The following is a 16,355-nucleotide window of genomic DNA, read 5'->3' as shown; positions in this document are numbered from 1 at the left end:
GCGAAGGGGAGGTTTAAGGGCCATTTCCGGTTTAAGGGCCGCCGGGGTCACGTGACTGTTTTGAAAAGCAGTTACGTGACCGTGCTGTGCCACAGGGGTCATGGCTCTCGGGCACTCTAAAGGGTTAAGGGTGCAAACATTAATATGATGGGTATTTGATGTATAGCAAACAGATAAAAAGCATTTACTGTAAGGATCTCTAAGCCATTGTAGCTAGATGCAGCTGTTGGTGGAAGTCCATGGCGGTCATTTCTCCCCATTCAGGAGCTGCTGGCCGAGTTGAATGAATTAATTCCCGTCCACTTCTATGTTAGGAATACAAAGGGACTTCATTAAAATCAATATGTTCCCTGGTTTGGCAACTGAAATAGTTTTGAAATTAAGTGCATGTGATACTTTAGCAGTCTTATTAGTAATCAAATTAATGATAACACAATAAAGGCAATTATTATTATTAAACCATCTAGACTTATGTTCACAATGATGCTTTAAATATTGTTTTGCATCTTCATTACCAGTGTAATCATGCTCCTAATTATGACGTCGGTTTAAGAACAACTAAGATCCATTAACCCTTCATTCATGTTTTTATTTTTATTTTTTTTCAAAACAATACATCTCACCAGTTGCTTATCTTTGAATTGCAGACGCATGCCAAGTCCACTGGAGTATTTAAGTTACAACTGTAATTTCATGGGTATCCTGGCAGGCCCGTTATGCTCTTATAAAGACTATATTACTTTCATTGAAGGCAGATCATATCCACTGAAACAGTCTGAAGCCAACGGAAAAGAAGACATAAAATATGAACAAAAAGAACCGTCTCCAAATGTAAGACTTTCATTTTTCTTCCACAATGTTGCTGTTTTGTTTGGTCATTGCTTGGAATACTTGGGTTGCTTGTATTATAAACAGGCACATTTTGCAGGGTGCAAAATGTGTTTTATGATGTGAAATGTTTCACAGCAATGCACAAGCTGTTCTGTAACTTAGGGTATTCAAACTTTTTAGTCTGCGCCCCCCTGCTCATGCCCTCCCCCCCCTTACCTGTTTGCTGGTGTTTTCTGACATCACAATGATGAAAAGATGTCACTCCCACTGTATGCATAGTGGTGAGTGATGTCACTATCAGGGTATATATTGTGAAACTGAAGGTTCCAGAGGTTAGGTTCCTGGGAGTGACTGTTGGAGGAGCCTCACAGTTGGTAATGCAAATATGTTCTTGTGTATAGATCATGTATAGTGATAATGTCCGGTCCCTGTTTGTAGTTAGGGAACGTGTCCTAACCAGTTAACGTCCGTAGCCATATAAGTGCAGAAGCTTTAGATTACTATGTAGGAAGCCTATGTCCTATTGGGGTTCTTGAAGTTATGGCCCTGGGATCTAATTGGAGCAGCCCTGCTGAGAGGCCCATGGTTGTCTCCAAAACAGAGGGCCTATGAGAGGCACGAAGTACCTTGCACCGGGGATAGTGATCCCACCGCTCAGGAGAGAAAGGGTAACCTAAGATGGGGCCCTATTGAGATAAAGAGTTACAGAAGCTACGCACAGGATGGCAGTAGCAGAACAGCAACAAAAACAAGCCTATGCACTTCCCTAGCATGAGAGAGTTAGGATTAACTAGGGAAAAATTATAAGGTACCAACATGTTTGTTCACCAGTTAAAGTGTATATAGTAACGAATGTCATGCTGTGAAGAGCATTATCAACAGCTGTTAATAAAGCTCCTATTGGTACTATAAAAGTTCCTGGCACCCTTTATTATTCCATCAGTATATCTACGCACAGCCTGCGCAGATCCAGCACCCTGATAAGGTATGAGACTGAGAAAAGCCATGTACATAGTCAACTGATGTGAACTCCTTTAAGAGCTGGGAGGGTTATATAGAATATATTATAACATATATATTATAACAGCTATCTGGGGGTGGGTTTACTGGCTATGCACCTTAACCCAGGCTGGGCTGAAAAGCTGTGCAATGCAGCATGCATAAGCTTATAGGGGTCCATGTCAAAATGGATTTGAAGCAAAAGATGGCACTGTGTGCTCATTTGCATGTCATTTCCCAGAATCCCTTGCTGCAGTGGAAGTGCTGTATGCTGGGTGACAATGGGTTGCAGACCTGTCTAAGACATGCAAATGAGCATACAGTAATATTTCCACACTAAGAACTACAAATGTCACACTCATGTGGGTGTGAGACATGAATCACTATGCATTAGCAGTGATGACCTCTTTACAAGATGGCCTGCAATGTGTTGAGGAACGTGACCGTATCATTTTTTGTATTTTTAGACACAGAGGGCTATATTTAGTAAGCAGTGCTTTGCCAGAAGACACTGTCCAGCACATTCAGTGGAATACTCTGTAAGATGTCTTCCGGTGCTGGAACATGTTTATGGCATAGCACTGCTTAGTGAATAAGGGCTAGCGTGTCTTTTCTTTCCGTGCGGTTATATTTAGATGGAAAATTCGCTGCCTAGTTTTACTTCTGCATAATGTTTATCATCTGCTATATATTTTGGAAATCTGTCTGTCTGTTCGCTATGCATTTGGACACCTCACATTTTGCATGATGGTTCCTGAGATCAAGGAGCAGGTTTTTGTCTGTGTTTGGAAATTGGATAAATTCTATTTTTAATTCTATGATTTATTTATGACAATTTCTAAAGCAAAACAGTGTTGTACCTGGTAGGCTATGTATCTGGCAAGTGACATCATAATGTACATAGCCTGGTGTCAGATAACTGTAAACTTTACACCGAAAGCAGATGAACAAAGAAAGCGAGGAAGTCAGTTGGCATGTGAGAATAAAGTAAGAATACTGGAGAAGGAGAGAGAGGTGGAAAGAATGGAGGACATCAAGGTATTTAAGGAAAGTGATGGGAGAGAGATGAGGGGGAGAAGAAGGCGGTATGGGGGCTAAGAAGAGGAGGGATGAGGTTGGTTTCTTAGAATTCCCAAGCAACACCAGGTACTTTCAGCTAGTGTTTTATATTTCACTGAAGTTCAAATTGATCGAATTGTAACCCTGTCAGTGCTAGATGGGCCGGCATCACATCTCAAAAGCAATGTGTTGCCACAGCGTCTGTCAGTGAAGGGGTAACATTCAGGAAGCAGCACCTTGAGGTGGCAAATAGGCATATATATATATATATATATCATACATTACCAGCAAAGGTAAGGAGACAACAGCACTCAGAAGGTATAAGCAGCTATAAACTGTATTAAAGAAACTTGCACATATATCCAACGTTTCGGTCCGCTGAACGGGACCTTCCTCCCTGAAACGTTGGATATATGTGCAAGTTTCTTTAATACAGTTTATAGCTGCTTATACCTTCTGAGTGCTGTTGTCTCCTTACCTTTGCTGGTAATGTATGCTTTATTATTTTTTATGACATAAGCACCAGGTCATTATATCACTACAGGAGTGCCAGATATTCATGATTTGTATGTTTAATATATATATATGTCCGCATTATCCTACAAACATAAGTTCCTCCTGTTCAGTTTCAATCTCTTCGATGCCAGAGGAGTTGGCAGCAAATTGCGCTCGTCACATCACTCCACATTCCTGCACTATCGACCTAAACTTCCCTGAACTTTTTTAAGTGGGAGAAATTCCCTCTTAAGACCAATACTGCCTGGAATAGAACAACATGACAGAATATAATCAGATGAAGCAACATTCTGGTCTTATGGCATCACTGCCCTCACCTGGAAGGTAGAGTCAATACTGTGGCAATAAGACAAGCCGAGGATTCTGGGAGAGGAAATATGAACCAATAAGTCTCACTAATACACTTGGCTATCCTTAAAAATAAAATTGTCGGTGTCAGTAAATTTGAATATGTTTAATATGAGTTGGTTTCCGGTGGGATTGAAACCATTAACAAATTAACATGTTTTTTCTACTCAAATTCATTTGAATGATTCAGGAAGTATTTTTCACGAGTGGCGTTTACTGCCTGAGATGCTAAATTACGGCAACAATAAATGACAAGTCCAATATGCATTGCAATGCTAAATGTTATTTATAATTCCATATATGTATGCATGTGTATTATTGTTTATATTGCAGCACCAGCAACAATGCATGAAGCACCTTACTAAATAAACATTAGAATATAGGGAATATAATACAATGAGTGCATCAAACATAAAACCCCATGCCCCAAGGAGCTTACAATATAAGTGACACGGATAACATGTAAATATACATACACTTATATTTTATTCATATTCAACATATGTCGAAGTGAGTGTAATGCTAGCACTGTTTGGAAATATGACATGGTTTGCTTTACAGTATTTTGAGCAAAAGTGAATGAGTAGTGGTGGTACAGGTATATTAAATGTTGGATGTTGACTGGAGCTTCAACCTTGTCAGGGCTGGAAGGCTTACAGGGCATAAGAAGTTCCCTGAATATCATACCAATTTAGGATATTCTACTGTACTGTTTACTGCAGGGTATTTTCACGTACAGTTAGCTGTGTAGATACAGTTGTACATAGATGGAAAGAATAGGTGGGATTGTTATAGCGATGCAGGTTAATCCAGTGTGTTCCCTGCATCAGCCAGTAATGTATGACTGCGTGGCGGAGAATATAACCTATAAACTTGTACAGTATGTTTAGGGTCAGCGACTTTTCCTCTCTTTGTATGCAATGCTTTAATGGGGAGGTATTAAAGAAAGTTATACATTATATTACTACAAAGTGAACATTTATTATAAAAATAACTGAGACTCTAAAAAGGATTGCAGAGCAACCTCAGGAAAGCATGCGTTTCAAGGGAATCGAGATATGCTGCAGCCTAAAGTGAGTAGCAGAATCGTCCCGGTGGTGGTGGCAATGAAAAGGTTTGGGCAAAACAAAGCTGAAACCTTGAACCTAGATGAAAATGCTTTTACTCGGGCACTTCAATCTGCATGGCATGAGATTGATTGCCTCTGGGGACGATTGGATAAAGAGCAAAAAGCCTAGGCTGCACTACAAAAGTGTCTGTGTGTATTTTTGGAAAAAGAAAATAATCCGTTGAAGAGTGACATGGAGGACATGTCGAATAATCTGGAGAGGTCATACACTTATGCTGCCAAGGACCAGAGTTTCATTGACCAAGTTGGCACAGAGCTGGAAGTCTCTCGGGAGAGGATTCGTAGTTTCGACACAAAGGTTTGTTCATAGAGAGAGATCTTTAAAGGATTTAGTAGTAGTGAGTCAGGTCAGTGAAGGAAATACAAAACTCCATGAATTAGGAGAGGAAAAGAAACTATTAGTAGAAGAAAAGTCAAGGATGCTATTGGCACTGGAAGAAGCAGAAGGGCGCCTTGGAAAAGGAAAGAGGTAATGCCCTATGTTTCCAGTTTCTAAAATCAGATCAGACTCTGAAAGAAAGAATAGAAACATCGCAACACTTCAGAGATACTACAGAACCCTTATCCAAGGAAGGATAGAGAGAGAGTTATCTGCGCAAATGCTCCGCAGCTGGCGTCATAGAGGCTGCCTATTGAGGGATGAAAGTTTAGCTTTATCGCCGGAATAAAGCAGCCGGCATTCTTCAGTTGCTTTGGAGAATGCAATGACAAAGGAGGAAGTATGAACATTTGAAGCAATTTGTGATTGTACTCCAGTCAAATGTTAGAAAGTTTCAGCAACAAAGACACTACAGGAATATGAAGAAAGCTGCTTGTATGATTGTCTGGATACAGATCCTTTGTCCCAACCAAGCAAAGTGTGTGTTCCTATACAGGTGCGTCGACGAGTATTCTAAAACTTGCCTTGGAAATTCTGGGGTAATATCCAGGTAATGCTGCCAACATTTCAGTGAAATTTCTGCAGACAGACTAATGGCCCATCGGATTAACACAGAGGGGGTCCCTGGCTGTCCCATTCAAACTGAATGGGACTGCCTGGGACCCCTGCTGTGTTAATCCGATGGGTCATTAGATTTTCTGCAGAAATGTCACAGAAAATGTTGCAGCATTACTGGGGTATTGTTGGTGATTGCCCCAGATTTTCTAAGGCAAGTTTTAGAATACTCGTCGGCGCACCTGTACATGCATTTGTAATGCTGTCTCAGTGCTACAGTCTGCTTTATTCAAAATGCTAGAAAGAAGAGCCAAGTTACAACTGAGAAGTGTAATTCAGATCCAGATCTTTCTACCGTGCCCACGTGGTTCAAAATAGATTCCTCATTATGCAAGTCGCTACTATCAAGATTCAGTCTGTGACTAGAATGAGAAAGGCATCACTGGTTATTCAGCTGTGCTTTTGTCTGAATAAATTAATGCATCGAGAAAGGGAGGCATAAGGCTACAAATCTGCCGACTGCAAAAGAGATATGCCACGGGATACAGTCAAAGCTGTTAAAAGCTCCACCAAGGTTTAGCTGCTGGAGATCAGTGATGCTGAGCCAGATGTAGATGATTCCTGTACAGAGCCTGATGTATCTGTTGCTGATTACTGTGCTTCCACTTTGAAGACAGGGGCACCTCTCTTGGGTTTTTCTGCAACACCTGATGTGGCCATTGCTGATTCCTATGCTCCTGCTGTGAAGACAAATGCACTTCCTTCTGATTACCCATCAGTATCTGATGCATCCTCTGCTAATTATATGACCCATACTGCAAAGAAAAGTGTTCTGCACACTGATTCTCTTGCAGACCCTGAAGTATCTATAGTGTATCTGATTACTTCGCCTGTCAATGGACCATCGGAGATAGCCCACGTTAAGTTGGATTTCCATCAAGGACACCCTGCCAAATCTAGAGGGTTGTCTGGAGGACCTCCCTGGAGAGGTGGGGAGTAATGTCAGGAACATTCTTGACACACACATCTAGTTGCCTCCCTCTCACAATTCCCTTGTTTGTGCTGATGCTCCTGTCTTCTGTGGGATTTCCTCTGTCTGTCTTCTCTTTGTTCTCCTAAAGTTTCCTATCTTCTGTCTTTGCCTGCCTTTACAGTTTCCTGTCTTCTGATTACCTTTGCCTTTGTTTTGTACGTTCTGAGCCTGTTTCTGCCATAGCATGTTTCTAATATAGTTACAAAGTTTAGGGAAACAGTTTCAGGCGAGGAGAATCCTGCTTGTGCAGCCAACACACCATAGACGTACACATTCTTCAAAGTTCAGGTCTCCTCTGGGACAGAGATACAAAGTAGAATTCTACTCATAAGTTCATAATGCAATTCCGCATTTAATGTGACAGGCAAGAACAGTGGAAAGACAATGTTTCATGTCCCATATGGAGTTTTTATCAGGTAAAAGGACAATATGGGACCTGAAACATTGTCTTTCCACTACAATTATATAGTTGTGAGAATCAGCATGCACAAGATAGGTAGAGTAAAGTCAAGGTGCAAGGAACCTAAAGAGACCTCTCGCTTCCTTAATATATATGAACAAAACATAAAAGAAGGGAACCCGCAGACTCAAAAAGAGGAACAGAGAAGGTATGTAAATCAAAAAACTATTTTACTGAACGTAAGCAAAAAAGACACACACAGATAAGTGAGCTCTAATACAAAATAGGGCTAAGGATAGGACAAGGTTAATGCAGAGAGAACTTAACTCGGCTCACTATAATGGCTGTGGACTGGGCAAAAAAAAGGTACTGGTGAACAAAACAGGTGGGTCACACTGAGGTAGGCAAGCCGTAAAAAAGAAAAAGCAAAGGGGACGGGGAGGAATAAAAAAACAAAAAGAGGGGCAGGTGGGGTAAAAGGGGGTGGGTAAGTAACAAAAATAAATATTAAAGGGGGGCAACATTTCAGGAATAGTCCCGTCTTCAGGCCCGTTCCCAATGGTTCTAGGTCACCGCAGTAGTTCCCTTTACTGGATTGTCTGTGTGAGAGCCCCCAAAATAAATTGTTACCAGATGCCAGTATTGAAGCCAAAATGCAGCAAATTCAGCAGAAGAAAATGTCCTACTCAGGGAGAAGTCCATCCGAAATGCAGCCTTGTCTTTCCACTGTTCTTGGCTGTCATTAAATGGAGAATTACATTATGAACTTGTGAGTAGAGCTCTACTTTGTATTTCTGTCCTAGAGGAGACTTGTACTTTGAAGAATTATCGTAGCCTGTTTCTGTCATAGTCCTAGTTCACGTTTTAATGGTCCTTGCCAGTAATTCAGCTTGTCCAATTCTGTCCATATGCCCTGTTCCTGTGCCCTGCCCCTGTGGATTCCCTGTTGCTGACCCCAGACAACGCTACATTGCTACCTGCCTCTTTGCCCGTGACCCGACTACGATACCTTGAGGCGGCGGTGCTCAAACTGGGGGGTGGGCACGAAACTTTATTGCTGGGCATGGCGATTACAGAGGCCCTGCGCTGAGAGCCTGAGACCTCTGTAAATTTACTTACCGGCTTCAGTCCACGCATCTCCATGGCAACGGGGTGTCAAATAACCCCCGTTACCATTGAGACGTGACTTCAAATTACGCCCGTATTTGACACTTCATTGCAGGTAAGGGGGGGCTCGACCGAGGAGGAGAGCAGGCAGGGGAGGCGCAGCGTAGGAAGTTTGCCTTGAGTTCTGCCTTGGACCCCTGCCTGTCATCCCGACTATGCCTTTGCCTACTCCCTGCTGTTCCAGCCACTGAGGTCCATCTTGCACCCGGAGTCCTGACAGTAAAATTAAATGAACAGGGTTATACATTATATTTAAAGACCTTGCGTGAACATAAGATTATGGGAGTATTAACGGTTACAGACCAGATTAACATGAGAAAGCTTTCGTTTTGAAAAAACTTAGACTGGTGGCGGCTTTGATAGTCTCAGGTAGATTGTTCCAGTTGTGAGTGGCTGGATTCTTTGTTCAAACTTTTGTACTGTGAAAAGTCTTTTCGCGTCAGGTCTCAGTTGATAAGTAGTTATCTGGTTGCCAAAATGTAGGATAACTTTTCTTTTTTATCGTTGATATTTTTTATTGCATTTTTCATAACAAAACATATTACAATTCTACAAGACCACAAAATACCAGTTTACAGTGATTACAATATTCCTTTACATTCCACATTTTACATTTACATTTCACAGTGCAGTGCAGTAAATAATATATTAAAATCACATATGTACTTTAGACAATGACAAATAAAAAATGAAACAAAATTTGAAATCAATGAGTCAGTTCTATCTGCATCATTTCCCTCTGTACCTCCCCCCTCCCCCCGCCCCCCCCCCCCCCCCCCCGAGTTCCTTTTGTTGTTTCTGTGTTATAGGTCCTAACCTTATCTAGGGATAACAGACATGACATATTTTATTCTTTTCCCCTCTCATCACCTTCTGTGCCTCTCACGTACCAGACTTCTTAGTAAATACACGACATCCTCTTTGTCCCTGTCTGGTAAAATTTCAATAATGGTATCCGTTTGGTATAATTTTTTCCGTTTTTAGCTCTTTATTGGTCTCGGCTTCCATTTTATCTAACATGAATAATTGTGTTACATTTTTGTTTAGCATCCCCATGTTAGGGGGTATATCCTTTATCCGTTGTAACGTTATGGTTTTTCTGGCTGCCAATAATGTAATTTCTACGAATGTAGGTATTTCTCACCCCGTTATTCATGAGCTTCCATTCCTCCAAGTTGCCAAATATCAAAGAAACTGGTTCTATAACCGCAGTTATTTTAACATTCTGCTGTATATAATCCAGCACTTGGTCCAAAAATGCGCAATCTTGGGGCAGTCCCTGTGCCTCAGGCACCAAAAACATAAGATTGTAAACTCCACGGGGCAGCTCTATTTGCGGACGATATGCTGCTCCTAGTGTCTAATCCGGAGGAGGCGTTGCCCAACATATTTAAAGCTATTGGACCTGTGCCTGCAAAATGTCTCTGTAAAGCGCTACGTAATACAAGCAGCGCTATACAAGAACATGCTAGTATTATTATAAGCAGTGTTTTAGGTCTGCTTTAGGCTGTTGACACTTTGGACATCTATTCCTGGATTTGTCTGTATTCTTGTAACTTATGTTAAAAGCACGATATGCCCTGTGTGTCCCCAGAGGAAGTTATTATTTCCAGGGGCAGTGCTTTATTAATTAGAATTGCTACACCTCCCTCCTTTCCCACTGCTGGGGAATAAATACATTCTCCCACCCAGTCCCGCTTGAGTTTTTTTTACTTTCGTCTTCATTCAGATGGGTTTCCTGAACGAGTGCAATATCTGTTCTTAATTTTTTCAGGTGTCTTAGAGTTTTGTTTCTTTTTATTGGAGAATTTGACCTTTACGTTCTAAGAGACTATTTTCATGTACATTTTACTGTGTGTTTGTGAGTATATACGTGCGGTTCTCCTACTGCCTTTGAGGTTATCTTACTCTCTCTTCCACAGTGCATCAGGCATGCAGTCCTTTTATTTATTTTGCTGCTGATGACCTTAATTCCATGAACTGAAACACATCTGACAATACTATAACATAACACACACATACAAAGAAAAACATTAACATCACTTGTATTGACTTTCCTTTTTCCCAGGTGCAGCTCCTGCCTCCCATCCTCTTGTGATACTTCACTCCTCCCGCTCCACCATATAATATATATCCTTCAATGTATGCCTGACTAATAAGCTTTTGGCTTTTCTAACAACTTGTTAGGCCTTATAAACCTGTTATACCCCTTACCGCTTCCTTATATAAACATATTTAACTGCTGCTTGTATTAGCAAAACTTTTTTTTTTTAAGTACTTAGTTACTTTACGCACCTAGCTTGGGCTTGAACGTCGGCCTTCCCTAATAACTGTTAACAAGGCAATTCTTCTAGTCCCCTCTACTCCACAAACTTTTTCCCTCTTTCAATCTTTTATCTCACGATACCCCAAGAAGTACTTTTAGTCCTTTGCACCATTCCAAGTCCTCAAGATACTTTTAAAGCCCGGCGCTCTCTTCCCCTGCACCGTTTTTTTCTCTTGCTCCCTTGCTGGCCTCACTCCTTTTGGGTCTTTAGTCGTTTCTTCCGTTGCTCCTTGATTCGCCACCAGAGCCTTTATCTTGTGCCTTTGCTTCGGGTCTCTGTAAGAACTTTTCCGCTTCTTCTGCCGTGTTGAACACTCTTGTTCCTGCCTGCGTGAAGACTCTCAGTGTGGCAGGGTAGCTTAGTGAAACTTTTTGTTGCCCTTAAAGAGATCGCTCCACACCTTGCTGAATTCCCTTCTTTTATCTGACACCGCTGCTGAATAGTCTTGGTATAACAGGATCCTATGTCCCTCAAATATTAGGCTGCCAGCACTTTTATATGCCCGTAGCAGGTTCGCTTTTTCTCCATCTTGACCTTGGGCTCCACCATGAGTAATTCCCAGTGTCTCTGTTATCCATTTGGAGCAAATCCATTAGTTGTATTGGTTTCACAGATTCAGGGATCCTAATAATGCGCACATTATTTCTCCATGATATATTTTCCAGATCATCTATTTTTTTTCCTCTAGGGACTAATTCTTTCTTTTTAAAGTCTGCATTTCTAGTTGGTGCTGCAGGGTTTTCCTCCAGGTCACTCACTCTATTTTCAGCCTCCGCTATTCTTGTGCTCTGTGAGGTGAGTTCCCCTTTAAAATCCTCTATGGCTTTCTGCAACTTTTCAAAGCTTTTAGTCGGAGTTGGCATGATTTCCCTCCCCACAGCTCTGGCCACCTCACCATGCTCACTCTGCTCCATGTCCCTCACTCTGCTGTGGGTCTCAGACATCCTGCTGATTCTCTGCATGCTGCTCCATGAGGTCAGCAGCCATCTTGGATTTTTCCTTTTTCTTCTCAGTGTTCTCAGGCCGTTGCTGCTGCTTTGGAGGCATTTTGGATTTTTTGAGAGATATTTTTCCATCCAGCTCACTTGGAACCCTTTCCTCTCTCCTTGCCTGTCACTTTTTGTTTAGGTTAGTGCTGTTTTGGGTGATTACTAGCTGGGTTTCTGCAGAGCTAAGCACTCTGTTTTCACTTTGCCTAGCACCAAAACAGAACCCCTCCCTCGATTTTTTTTTTTGGGGGGGAAGGGGGTAAACTGACTTTAAAATGCTAAGGAGCCTCTCCTCTAGCTTTCCCTACTCCTCTGGTGCTTTTTTTTGTGTTTGTTTATTGCCTTTTGGCTGCGATTTGGCGGAGCCTTCACAGATCTCAATCTTCTGTTGCTGCTCTGTCTGGTGCCATACCGGAAGCCTAGGATAACTTTTGATTAACAATTTAAGTCTTAGTTAGTCATGGTAAGAATAAGAAAATCCTGCCAGTTAGCAGTATTCCATTTCTAGAAGTACTCCAAATGGTTTGGTGGTGTAAAGACAAGGGAGTAATCAATTTCAAACATTTACCTTTTATAATGCTGGTCGTTATATTTTGTATTTCTAGAGAACATACAGAGTTTAAGCGACCCAATGCAGAATTTGAAATCGCAAGCTTATGGGTTTTTTTTAGAATAGCAACTGTCCAATTGACCAAATAAGAGGAATTTTAAGATAAGTGCAGCCCTGCCTGCCTGGCTCCTAGGGAGCTTACATCGATGTGTAGTATTTGGCTACTCAGCATAATTTACCTTAATTCAGTGTACTGGATTCAGACGGCTGTGCAATGAGATAGCAAGGGTGTAAATGATGGGCACCAGGAACTTTAATATTACAACTCAGTTTTAATTCAGGTCCCCAGACACCGGGACTCTTCACACACACTTGACAGCGTTGTATGTCAGTTTAGATACTCGTAGTTACTCATTGACACAGTGCTTCTGCAGGTGCCCATTCTAACACTCAAAGGAAGGTGCATTTAATTGGTTGCATTACTTGTATTGGACTGGGTTCCCCTTCGGAGTAACATCCGTTGTACCCCTTCTGCTGTGGGCCCTTACGGGCATCATTTCCGGTTCTGAGCAGGTACTGATTATACTCCATTCCTGAGAGGAAACAGCCACTCCCCTACTGATTGAGGGGAATCTGCCTGTAGGACTGATCCACTGACACCCAGAACCCTCTTCATATGGCCCACTGTGGTGTGTCAGTCTCTCCCTCTGTGGTACCTGCATTTTACCGTTGGCCACATTATTGGGATCATTTTTATAAGGGCATTGTCCCTATCTGTAACATAACAAACAGGGGGGGGAGCCTGATCTCTTCTATAACTTCATAAACATAATCCCTATCTACACTCCCGAGGCTCCTCTCCTCTTGTCCTCCAGGAACCTATCTTCCAGAACCTTCCTCCTATCCTATATACTCCCCTGTGATGTCAGTATCCCTTTGGCAACAAAGGGTGAGGCCCAGCAAATGCTATTCTGCTATTAACACTTTGCAGAGAACCGGTAAACCCATTCGGGAGGGAGGGGGGGGGGGTGGGTGGGTTTACATCAGTTTTAATTACAGGATTATAAAACCACATGTGAAGAACACTACTAGAATTCCAAACTAGTGTTCAGTCAGGAGTACACACACTCAGGAAAGCAGACGACATTTGCAGATCTCATACGGGTAGATGGGCACTTTCGCATCCAATGTCAGAGGCGCACAGTTTCTGATCTTTATAATAAGGAACTAATCCTACCAAGTTGTGCCCTCATCTGTCTGTAATCGAAAGCAGTATTCATTTGGTTGATACATTTTCTGCAGCAAGTGCAGAACATCAGATATAGTGATCAGACAAAGATCAATAATTTGTTATCAGCAGGTCAGTGGCCACAAAGTTATCAGAAATGCGCATAGAAGCTCAAGGACATTGGAGCTATGAATATGCCGGGATATATCTACAAGATTGTTTCAGGTTTCATGAACAAAGCGTAAAAATGCAGCTTTCCTGCTGCTTGTAGTATCAAGTGTTGGCATTGGGCAAACGAGGCTGTTTGCCAAAATGTCAGCAATTCTATGAACACACAACCAACTTGCCATTGTTATTTGTGATGCATTCTGTGCTATATACAGTACGTTCTGATTTTCTCTCCGGTGTGCTTATATGACATCATTTTCCACACAATCAGCACTGTACCTAAACATGAATATCAGAAGTGCTTACAAATCAAGTTTTAAATGCTAGGACTAATTTGCTCATAAGGCCTCGGCCATGTTACTTGCTTGCTGGCGGAAGCGCGCTGAGGCGCGCTCCCGCTCAGCACTGAGCCCCTACAGCCGCAATTAGAGCGGCTTTAGTAGGGGCTCACCTGCGCTTACGCGCGCTTGCGGAAGCGCAGGTCTTGGGGGAATTTAAAATTCCCCCGCTTGCCGGCGAGACAGGCCGGTCACGTGAGCGGTTCGCCCAATGAGGGCGAACCAGCTCCGTGACGTCACTGGCCCGCCCCCGGCCAGTGACGCGACCGCCCCCGGACCGCCCCCTGACGGCTGCTGAGAGCGCTTGCGGTAAGCAACCGCAAGGCCAGGGAAAGCACCCGCTTTCCCTGCGCCTCAGCGCGCCTCAGCACGCCAGCAGGGACCGTGGACTCGGCCTAAGGGAAAACAGAAAGCAGATCCCTATTAGGTAATATAATTGTAAGAATAAATGTGGTCCTCACGGTGACTTGGTACTGGGAGATACTGTTATAGCCGGGGTGCACAAACTTGTTGCGCCCCCCCCCTGCCTGCTCTCCCCCTGTTTTGCGCCCCCTGCTGCGTCAAATGACGCTTCAGGGTCATGTGACGTCACGTGACCTAAAGCAGCATTTGACACCGTGTCTCCATGGCAACGGGCGTCAAATGATGCCGCGGGGCCATGTGACGTCACATCACATGGCCCTGCCGCGTTGTCATGGAGATGAGTGGACACGGAAACCGGGTAAGTGAGCCATGTCCCCCCCCAAAAATAGTTTTGTGACCCACGGGGGGCGCGCTCCCCAGTTTGCGCACCGCTGTGTTATAGTACTTGATGCCCTATCTAACATCTCTTAGGCCCGTAATATAGTGTGTGTGCGCACGCGTGCCTGTGCGAATGCACGTGCACGTGACGCACAGTTTTTGTGTGTGTGCTGTGAGCGACAGGTTTGGAAGGTACTGTGTGTGTGTATATGTGTGTGTGTATATGTGTGTGTATAGATTGTGTCAGTTAATAATTTATTAAATAATATTTTTAATATAAAAAAAAAACATGTTGAAAAAACAAAAATTATTTTTATTGTGCAACTTTGACACATGCACACATATACACACACACACACACACACACACACACACACACACACACACACACACACACACACACACACACACACACACACACATATATTACAGCGCCAGTAGCAGCGCAAAAATATTCTTTTCCCTGTCTTCTCCTCTGTCGCCCGGCTCCACGCTCACTGCCGTGCGCGCATATAGAAAGGCTGATTTTTGCTCAGTGAGCATCTGCTTGGGATTTGGGAAGTGTCAGTAAGAGAAGCTAGGACTTGCATTTTATAACTGGATGCATCACATTCTGCATAGTTTATTTTTGTTCTGTGCCCCACAAATGACAACATTTGAGATCTTGGAAAACTCTTTGGTTAACAATCTGCTCCAGGTGAAAAGAAAGTGATATTTTTTTTTCTTAAAAAACACTTGTTATTTATATAATATAAATCTATATATATCTATATACCGTGTGTGTGTGTGTGTGTGTGTGTGTGTGTGTGTGTGTGTGTGTGTATGGATATATATATATATATATATCTATATACATGTAGAGGTATCAGTACCGTGTTAGCCGAGCTTCAATAATCAAAAAATAAATAGATGATACCGTTCTGTGGCTAACGAAATGCTTTTATTTGTGCGAGCTTTCGAGATACACTGATCTCTTCTTCCGCGATGTTACAATGAATGAAGCAAGGATTACTTAAAAACAGTGTCTCTTGGAATGTTATCTGTGCTGGTCCTTCCCCCGGTGTGGATGTGTTTTATGGCTAGAAGTGTCAAAGGGTTACTGAAAGCAAGTGAAGAAAGACTGTGTATGTGTATCAGTGTGAATAAAAATGAATGGAGAGCCCACAGTATAAACAGTGCTCTACACAAGGTGTGTGTGGAGTGAGAGGGGATATAAATGATGTGGGTGGGTGTGGAAATGTGAGAGTTTGTAGCACAACTAAAAGTGTGTGTGGATACTATGTGGTCCCTATTGGTGTATAGGGATGGAAATATAAGGAGTATTAGTATGTGTGAGAGACAGCTGTGTGTGCATACATATAGCACAGTATGTACAGACATGGCCTTTAGCGCTCATGGGAAGAGAGTTCGCTAGTGTCAGTAATGACTCATAAAATTTCGATCTCTGTTTAGGCCACTGCTAAGTGTCCCGAACAGTTGCATAAATTTGTATTCATGCAACCGTCTCTCTTTCGGGGTTTTAAGATTACCTTTGAGTATGGCAACCCTCAGATCGTTCATCTTATGGCCAGAGTCAGTGAAATGTTCGCCAACAGGAC

The 16,355-nt window shown here is 42.5% G+C and overlaps 1 protein-coding gene across 1 annotated transcript in view; it reads left to right on the top strand.

Moving 5' to 3' along the window:
* Positions 1-16,355, top strand: part of MBOAT2 (membrane bound glycerophospholipid O-acyltransferase 2) — a 248,620-nt gene that overhangs the window by 195,259 nt on the left and 37,006 nt on the right. The window contains exon 7 of the mRNA XM_075598324.1: positions 648-831. Within this exon, the coding sequence (XP_075454439.1) occupies positions 648-831 (184 nt within the window). The remainder of the gene's footprint in view (positions 1-647; positions 832-16,355) is intronic.

The sequence above is a fragment of the Ascaphus truei genome, chromosome 4, assembly GCF_040206685.1.
Source record: "Ascaphus truei isolate aAscTru1 chromosome 4, aAscTru1.hap1, whole genome shotgun sequence".
Classification (NCBI taxonomy): Eukaryota; Metazoa; Chordata; class Amphibia; order Anura; family Ascaphidae; genus Ascaphus; species Ascaphus truei.
This window is presented reverse-complemented; position numbering and strand designations above follow the sequence as displayed.